The sequence below is a fragment of the Arachis hypogaea genome, chromosome 20 (assembly GCF_003086295.3).
Source record: "Arachis hypogaea cultivar Tifrunner chromosome 20, arahy.Tifrunner.gnm2.J5K5, whole genome shotgun sequence".
NCBI lineage: Eukaryota > Viridiplantae > Streptophyta > Magnoliopsida > Fabales > Fabaceae > Arachis > Arachis hypogaea.
In genome coordinates, this window is record NC_092055.1 from 93,769,681 (window position 1) to 93,778,723 (window position 9,043).

General features: G+C 39.3%; 1 protein-coding gene, 1 long non-coding RNA gene and 1 pseudogene across 5 annotated transcripts; 2 read left to right on the plus strand and 1 right to left on the minus strand.

The window, feature by feature from the left end:
* The first annotated feature begins 1,342 nt into the window (after nt 1-1,342).
* Nucleotides 1,343-3,645, plus strand: LOC140183313 (uncharacterized). Its single transcript, XR_011879266.1, has 3 exons — nt 1,343-1,846; nt 3,058-3,249; nt 3,365-3,645. It is a non-coding gene; the product is annotated as an uncharacterized lncRNA (long non-coding RNA).
* A 149-nt stretch (nt 3,646-3,794) lies between these two features.
* On the plus strand, nt 3,795-4,627 carry LOC140183112 (cytochrome c oxidase subunit 1-like; annotated as a pseudogene).
* A 127-nt stretch (nt 4,628-4,754) lies between these two features.
* LOC112782660 (serine/arginine-rich splicing factor SR34A) lies at nt 4,755-9,043 on the minus strand. Of its 4 annotated transcripts, none has more exons than XM_072231543.1 (14): nt 8,858-9,020; nt 7,869-8,129; nt 7,604-7,718; nt 7,283-7,348; nt 7,102-7,176; nt 6,897-7,023; nt 6,494-6,540; nt 6,354-6,411; nt 6,036-6,085; nt 5,892-5,948; nt 5,545-5,624; nt 5,391-5,459; nt 5,243-5,279; nt 4,755-5,059 (listed from the first exon to the last, which is right to left on the minus strand). In XM_072231543.1, exons 3-14 carry the CDS (start codon nt 7,688-7,690, stop codon nt 5,039-5,041), a joined length of 774 nt encoding a protein of 257 aa, XP_072087644.1. In that variant the 5' UTR covers nt 7,691-7,718; nt 7,869-8,129; nt 8,858-9,020; the 3' UTR covers nt 4,755-5,038. The 4 variants fall into 4 exon arrangements, with proteins under 4 accessions (XP_072087644.1, XP_025680935.1, XP_025680936.1 ...); XM_025825150.3 differs by having other exon boundaries at nt 5,391-5,462; XM_025825151.3 differs by lacking the exon at nt 7,869-8,129 and having other exon boundaries at nt 8,858-9,043.

The following is a 9,043-nucleotide window of genomic DNA, read 5'->3' on the forward strand; positions in this document are numbered from 1 at the left end:
TCCAGAGACTGCTTCAAAGTAAGATTGTTGCATTAACCCTCTCCTAAACCTGGGGGGAGGGGTTGAGAGGAAAAGGAAATCCAAATCCCACTCCTCTATCCTTATCCTCTCACTCCCCCTTTTTCAAGAAAAAAGTCCGCTCCCTAAGAAGGGGCCCTCTCTGATAAGGAACAAAAAATTCTCTATTTTATGACAATCCGATCTGATGGTTGTTCTCCACCATTCACAAGGATATAGGGACTTTATATCTCATCTTCGATGCCATTGCTGAAGTGATGGACACATGCTTCTCAATATTGATTATTATGCAATTAGCACAACCTGGCAATCAAATTCTTGGTGGGAATCATCAACTTTATAGTGTTTCAATAACGGCTCACGCTTTTATAATGATTTTTTTTTTATGGTTATGCCGGCAATGATAAATGAATCTAGTAACTCTGTAATTGGTCTGTTTTGATTTTTATAGGTGCACATGACATGGCATTTTCAAGGTTAAACAATATTTCATTCTAGTTGTTGCCACCAAGTCTCTTGCTCCTATTAAGGTCGGCCTTAGTAGAAATGAGTAGCAGCACCGGATGGACAATCTATCCGCCTTTAAGTGGTATTACCAGCCAATTTAGAGGAGCGGTTGATCCATTTTAGAGGAGCGTTTGATTTAACAATTTCTAAGTTTCATCTATCTGGCGTTTCATTCATTTTAGGTTCTATAAATTTTATAACATGTGTGGACCTGGAATGACTATGCATAGATCAGCCTTATTTGTGTGGTCCGTTCCAGTAACAACATTTCCACTGTCGTTACCACTTTCAGTACTAGCAGGGGATATTACAATGTTATTAACGGATAGAAACTTTAATACAACCTTTTCTGATTCCGCAGGAGGAGGGACTCCATATTATACCAGCATCTCTTTCTGTTCTTCGGTCCCATTCTCCTGGATCCGGTATCATAAGTCATGTCGTTTCTACTCTTTAAAAACCGGTCTTTGGATATCTAGGCATGGTTTATGCCATGATCCGTATAGGAGTTTTCAGATTTCTTGTTTGGGCTCATCATACATTTACTGTGGGCTTAGACTTTGATACACATGCCTACTTCATTGCAGCTATCATGATCATATCTAGGGTGTTCAAAATCGATCCGGACCGAACTAAATCGACAAACCGAACCGAAAAAACTGAGAACCGAACAAATCAAAAATTGAAAAAAACTTGTTTTGTTTTTTTTTTGTGACTCGGTTTGGTTTTCGGTTCTTATCATGAAAATTCTAACCGAACCGAACCGGTTCGACCAAAAACCCTAAAAACTACCAACCCCACCCCCCAGACCCCCATCCCCCCAAACGAGACCTAGTGTGGTGCTACTGCTGCGCGACTGCGTCCCTAACCCCCAAATCCCCAATCGAAACCTAACCTCCAAATTCCCAATCGAAACCTAACCACGCAACGCACCATATCTCGTCCTCTGCACAGTGCGCACCCAGCCACGGAGCTAGCCAGCAGCCACCCACGTCCTTGAGTTCGAGGCCGGCGGCACCAACGTTCCTCCCAAGTCCCACCACCTCGAAGCCTTTCTCTGAATCCTACCGCCGAACAGAGTAGAGATCCCCCACCGCCGGTGCACCATGAACGCGAAGACCCAGATCAACACAGCACATCACCACCACCGACTGACCCAACAGGGCAGCACAGCAAACAGCACCCACGATCAACACAGCACCTCGCCACCTCCACCCAGCAGCGTTTCTGGGTTTTGGCCACCCACGATCAACACAGCACCTCCCAGTCTCCCACCCAGCCACCGATTCAAGTGAATATGGAGTCTGAGCCATCTATTCAGGTAATGTTTAGTTGTTTACTATTTGCTGTTTACTGATGCATTGTTGGTATTATTGCTGGTTGCTGTTTATTGTTCAGTTTAAGGTTATCAGTTTATTGTTCAGGTTTTTGTTCAGTTCATTGTTGATAATTTGGTATTGCTGACTATTGATTTATTGTTCAGTTTAGGGATAAGTATAATTTTGGTCCCCAACGTAGAGGCCAAAAATTTATTTCGTCCTCGGCCTTTTTTTCGCTACAAAATGGTCCCCAAGGTTTCGGTCTGTTTTAAAACCGTCATTTTTACCAATTTTTTTTATTACCAAATTATCCCTCATTAGAAAATTATAAACTAAAATAAATATAAAATAAAAAAGGAAAGAAAGGGATACAGAGAAAGAGAAGCGGGTGGGTAGGGAGAGAAAGAACCGGGGGGGCGCGAGAAAGGGGGAGGGGGAGGGGGGAGAGAAGGGGGACCGCCATACCGCCGCACCACCACACCGTCGCTCTACCGTCTGTGATCCCACCACTGCTCGCCCGCCGCTTCTTGTTCTTCTTCTTCTTACCGCTACACCACCACCTGTGATCCGCCACTCCTCCTCCTCTTCGCCCTCATCGCCCGCCGCTTCTTCTTCTTCTTTTGTGAACTATATTTTTTTGTAGAATTTCTTAATTTTTTTGTGAAATTTGTTGTGAAATATCTATAATTTAATTTTGTGATTTGGCTTGAATTTGGAATATTGTTGTTGCTGAATTTGTTGATTATTGTTTAGAGTGCATGTTGCTTGAATTTCTTTAAAAGAAGACGAAGAAGCAGAGCAAGAATAAAGGAGCGAAAATTTTAGTTTTGAATTTTGTTGATGGTTCTGATTTTTTTAGTTCTGATTTTCTGAGGTGGGGGTGGTGGTGGGTTCTTGTTCAGCTTGGGCTTGTGGTTAATTTTAGTTGATTTTGGGGTGAAGGGAAAAGGGTATTTTCGTTCGAAGGACGATTTTAAAACAAACTAAAACCTTATGGACCATTTTGGAGCGAAAAAAAGACCGGGGACAAAATTGATTTTTGGCCTTTATGCTAGGGACCAAAATCACACTTATTCCTTCAGTTTATTGCTGGTCAGTTTATTGCTCAGTTTATTGTTGATAATTTGGTATTGTTGGTTATTGATTTATTGTTCAATTTATTGCTGGTTTCTGTCCTTGATTTATTGTATTTGTTTATGTAATTTGACGTCAGTTCAAGTGAGAATATGGGCGACACCAGATTGCCTCCAGTTCCTATTCCAAATGAATCACAGAGCATCACGTTCCTCCCAGTCTGCCACCACGTTCTTCGCGGACAGAGCACCACGAAGCCCCAGCCACAACCTGAACGACCCTTGCACATAGCAGTAGCAGCCTAGTAGAGCGCGACCCTCATCCCTCACACGTTATTGATGCTGACTGGCTGATTTTGTTTTGTTTGTTAAATTGTTTGCTGACTTGGTATTGTTGCTGGTTAAGTGGTTATTGATTCATTGCTGGTTATTGATTCGTTTATGCAGTTTGAGTCAGTTCAAGTGAAAAGATGGGTGACACTGGATTGCCGCCAGTTCCTCTGCCAAATGAATCAACTAGCATCAGATCTCCAAGTGCATTGCCTGCTGTGCCAGCTCCTCATAGAAACACAAGGAAGCTTGCTAGTAGAGGCCGAGGGAAAACTGTGAACTTTTAAACTTCTTTAATTGTATTTGAATTCCTTTTGTTGTTAAATTTCATTAGACCAAGACTTTGTTAATTATTGTGTATTTGTGTTGGTGGATTTCAATGTTATGACTTTGTAAAATAGTATGGTAGTATTTTTTTTGAATTGATTAAAAAAATCGAACAAACCGAATCAAACTAAATCGATTTTAATTGGTTTGGTTTGATCCGGATGGTTTTGATAAAAATCGAACTAAATCGAACCGCAATTTAATTAAATGATCAGATCGGATGACTTTTTTCTTAAAAACCGAACCAAACCGCACCGCAAAAATCTTTAGTTGGATCACTACCATTGGTGGGGGGCTCAATACAACATCAAACACCCATGTTATTTGACCATAGAGGTCATCTTTTTATTCACCATAGGAGGACTTCCTGGGAATAGTCCCGGCTAATTCTAAACTAAACATTACTCTACGTTATACTTATTGTGTGGTAGCACATTTCCATTGTGTATTTTCTATGGGAGCTATTTTTGCTTTATTTGTTGGTAGGTAAAATCTTTGGTCAGACATATCTTGAAACTTTAGGTAAATCTATTTTTGAATCACTTTTTTCCGGATGAATCCAACCCTCTTTCCCACGCATTTCTTAGGACTTTCGGGTATGCCGCATCACATTTCAGATTATCCATATGCCTACGCTGGATGGAATGCCCTTAGTAGTTTTGGCTCTTATATATCCGTAGCTAGGATTCGTTGTTTCTTCATAGTAGTAACAATCACTTCAACCAATGGAAATAACATAACAAAGGCAAACATTCCTCGGGCTGTCGAACAAAATTCAACCACTAGAATGGCCGATACAAAGTCCTCCAGCTTTTCATACTTATGGAATGTAAAAGAAAAAGTAGCCAACTGCTACTAAGAGCCTAACAGAACTACTGAAAATTTTGGTTCCAACGAACAGCAGTTGAGGACTAACTTTGACCTAATTTTAGAGTTAAGAAAGCAAGCTATGTTCAAAATGGCTACTTACCAACAGGGGATGGCGACACATTACTAGGCCAGAGTGCCATATTGAAATTGTATCAAGCTGAGCCGGAGCAGCTCCTACTATGACTGGACAGCAATGGACTCTTTCTCAAGACCCTAACCCTTGTTTTTTTTTATTTTCTAAATGTGATTCTCAAACATAACCCGATTCTTACAGTCTTGCAATTATTTCAAAAACAATTCTGCCAAAATCTAACTACAAAATGAACTGTCACAATTTGGAATATATGAAGTCATAAGTTGCTCATTGCTGGTTTAACACGGATGGTCTAACATAAGATTCACGTTAAACGAAGAAAAACCCGAAATACTCGCAGAATATCTAAGTATGCCCTACAGAATTATCTCTAAAAGACCAATAAAACAAACTGGTACAGAAATATTTTCCATTAAAACAATTTAAACCAACAACCCAAATATAAATATGACTGATTCTGGGGCAGTAAAACCAGAGAACCTCGGCGTTTGGGGGGAATATCAAGCACTTCCTGATAGCACCTGCATAAAATAAATATATTAAATAATTAATGCTTCTGAATTAATATACATAAATGTAAAGCAAAATAGAGGCAGACACCTGGGCAAAGTTGGGAAGACACGATAAATACAGGTTAAATGAATACACACAAACAGGAATCTACACCCCATACTAAAATCATTTAGTTCAAAATCTTTAAATACCTGGTGTGGTGATGCAGACCGCGATCGTGATCTTGGCCTACATAATTCAATAAATAATAGTTCAGGAACATAACAGTTCAACAATATTACACCATCTGACCCAAATAGCAACCCAAAACCATACTAAACAATACTATAATTTGTATACCTTGAAGCCTTGATTGGGGATGCGGATCTGGATCTAGAACGTGACCTAGACAGAGATCGCTCCAATGATCTACTGCAGAATGAAACCATAGCACTTTCCATAAGTAAAAGAAATGTATAACTAAAAGAACAATAACACCAAATAGGGACAACACCTTCTATCCCTCTTAGGACTTCTACTCCTGCTGGGGCTTCTGCTGCGGCTCCTTGAACGACTACCCTCATACTTCCTCACCTATAATAGCAGCCAAAATTATCATGGAAAAATCACTCATTTATGCTGTAAAAAGGGGGGAAGTGGGAAAGGGAGAGAGGTGTGGATCTGGGAAGATCATTTATTGAAAAAGCGACAGATACAAAAGATCGCTTGTAAAATGAATCAAAACAGGTAGAAATTGTTAAGTTGACGAGCTCAGCTGAAATAAACACGCCCATAAATTAAAAAATTGTTCTACATGTGAAACACACACAGATGAGAAATTGTACAAATGTCAGCAGTTACCCGAATATAAGCTCTTGCCCAAGGGTTTCTAAACTCAGTATCATCCAGTTTCCGAATCTGTGAAATAGAATACAAGTTAGAAAACAGAATTTGGTAGCAATCTTGGTATCATTCATATATTAAACTTCATGTCTCAAAACTTACAGCATATTTCATGTCATCATAATTAGTGTAATCAACAATGCCAAAAGTCCCTAAACAGAAAAGTGATATAAATTAGTTAAATAGAGATGTATCTAGCAAGAAATGGATCAGCATATTGGAGAAGGAGAAAGAGGGAAAGACCATAGCTATTCCAAAATTAAAAGTTTAAGTATCATAAGCTTGATAGTTGTCATTGGCACAGCTTATGCTTAAAGATGTACAGTGTTGCAATGGAGACATGTAAAATCAATAAAATTAGTGCAAGACATCACAAGTTCACAACTGTATCACAGTGGAAAATCAAAGAGATGTATGTACCTTCGCTATCACGGGAAACCTCAGCAAAGCATACATCACCAGCTTTTCGCATATGATCCTGATAGCATATCCGAAACATGGTTAATGGGAGAACGGTGAAATAAGCAGTAGTTAAATGCTAAGTATGAATATTGTAAGACCTTCAAATCTTGCCAGGATGCAGAAGAGGGAAGTCCACGAACAATAACTGCATATAAATTTAAAAAAAAAAAAAACAACAACAACAACTCAGGTCAAGTGTATACAATTTAAAACAAAGAAAACTTCATGAACAAAGGTTGATCTGTAACTTATGCAATGCAGCTAACTCGTAAATCATGAAGCATATAAAGCAAAGAAAACACATAAATTTTTCAAAATGTAAAACCCATGCCAACACAGGTCAGGGTCATTGAAAATGGTAATATCATTATATGTATTTCAATTGTATGCTAAATTGGTAAGGAATCTGAATAAGGGAAGGGGGTAGGGAGCCAGGGAGGCATTTGGCATGTGCTTCAGATCCTTGCATATCAAGGATGTAAATTCTCTTAACAGACGCACCTCGGTATTCAGAATGGCGTGATACCCCAAAACGGCCCCCACCACCACCACCACCACCGCCACCTCCACCACCATAGCCACGACGATCACTTGATGATGGCCCTCTACCACCATGGGCAAGCTCCACCTAAAAAAAAGCAAAGATGGGAAAAACAACAAAAGAAACTATCAACCTAACAAGATAAAAGTTTGAACAGCTTATTACCCTTAAACGACAACCATCAAAGTTGTACCCATCTCGACCTCGAATTGCTTCTTCTGCATCTCGAGCATTGTCAAACTAGCAAGCAAAAGAAACAAGATATCATCAAACAAAGAAAGAGAACCACACACATAGAGAGAGAATTGCCAACAAAAAGGTACAAAAGTTGAGCAAGTATAAATACCTCAACAAAGCAATAACATGGAGGGCGGGGTGGAATCTTCAATTCAATATCCATGATACGGCCATACTGTAGGTAAATGAGGGGGGAAAAAAGATAATTATGTTAGTACACCAACTACCAACCCCATCCTGCTCTTACTAATTTAGATTACATTGGAAAATGAACATCGTGCAACTCCTACACAATATAAGGTACACACCTTATCCTCAAGTTAAGCATCCTTGGAAATCATTAGATATCCAAGCTAACTGAAGATAGACAGAATATAATGAAACAGATGCACCATAATGTAGTATTAAACAAGTAAAGCGACAGACAAACCTTGTAGAATAAATCTTCTATTTCTGATTCTCTTATATCCGAGGGCAGATTACCAACATAAATTGTGCGAGAAAAGCGACCACTCATATCTGGTTGAATAAGTTATAGAGTCCCTCTACAAACAAAAATAGGAAAAACATTAATAAAGAAGAAATCAGCCGCTTTATGAAGATGAGCATAATCCTGAATTGTCTATTTAATTAGTGATCATCACATTACTCTTGATGACACAAAAATAAATTAAAACCAAAACTATGAAGCAAACCAAGTGAGCAATCCTTGAGGTGAGCGGTGCTCCACAAGCTCCATTGCTCATTTGCTCCAAGATGCTCCAAAGCTATAACAATTTTGAAATAAAATTTGATCTCCTCATCCTCTCCAGAATATAAGCAGGCATACATCTTCTGAGAGTGAGCAAGAATCTCCAATTATATAAAAAAATAACAACTCCAACCCGTTTCTCCCACTCCCTCTATATATCCCTATGTTTGATTGCAAAGCTCATATTTGTCCAAGCGCTTGTCATCTATCATAAAGAAAGCATTGGTGTCATGAGATCAAATTAAGATCGGCATATACTTAAGTATTTACCTTACTCAGCTCTCTCTCTCTCCCCCCCCCCCTCTCTCTCTCTCTCTCTCTCTCTCTCTCTCCCTCTCTCTCTCTCTCTCTCTCTCTCTCTCTCTCTCTAAAACTATCCCCGGCAAAAAATTGCAACATCACCGTTAGTTGTACGCACTCGTTAAAGCACTAATTGTCCTGGAGAGGTAGCTGTACTACATTTCTCTCACCGACCTACGAACCAATTGTTTGAGCCACTATTACAACCCTAAAAATCACAAATTACAAAGGAATAGCTCCTAATCAAGTTTTCAGCCTCACAGATTCATTTCACCCAGTGAATAGACAACCAAAAGAGACGATAAAGTTACCTAATTTGGAGTTTTTCCTGCCTAGAACAACTTCAATGCCCAACATCAAAAGAAATTAGTAAATAAAGAATAAAATATAATTCAAGATTGAAACTTTATTCAGAATGCAACTGGGTCAATGAAACATTGACAATCACTGTCGATTCTTCAAAATCCAGAGGCAAGAATTACGATGGAATCGAAAATCTCAAGCTCACTGATGAAATCGAGGTCAAATTCACCTCAAAAACCCTAACTGAAAAGCGGGTAATCTAAAAAATCGAGGAGCAGAAGAAGCAAAATGGAAAATAAAGAAGAAGGTAAGCTTGGATGAAGAGCATACCAGAAAAGAAGACGGTCTTCAGCACCCAATCAAACCTTAGCGAAGGGTGGAAGCGGTAGCTGATGCTTTAGCTGGAAAACAAGGTCCTTTCGAAATCGATAGAGAAGGAAGAATGAAGAAAGCGAGACTCTAGGGTAACTAAAATGAATTTATGGATTATGCCATTATGGATTATGGATTACAGAC

Bases quoted from the DNA above. Each gene is read 5' to 3' on its own strand.
- LOC112782660 (XM_025825149.3), bottom strand. From the start codon at position 7,690: ATGAGTGGTCGCTTTTCTCGCACAATTTATGTTGGTAATCTGCCCTCG. The intron at 6,412-6,493 runs GTCTTACAATAT...ATATGCTATCAG, and splicing joins CATCCTGGCAAGATTTGAAG to GATCATATGCGAAAAGCTGG. The intron at 5,060-5,242 runs GTATTTAAAGAT...TATTTTATGCAG, and splicing joins GGTCTGCATCACCACACCAG to GTGCTATCAGGAAGTGCTTG.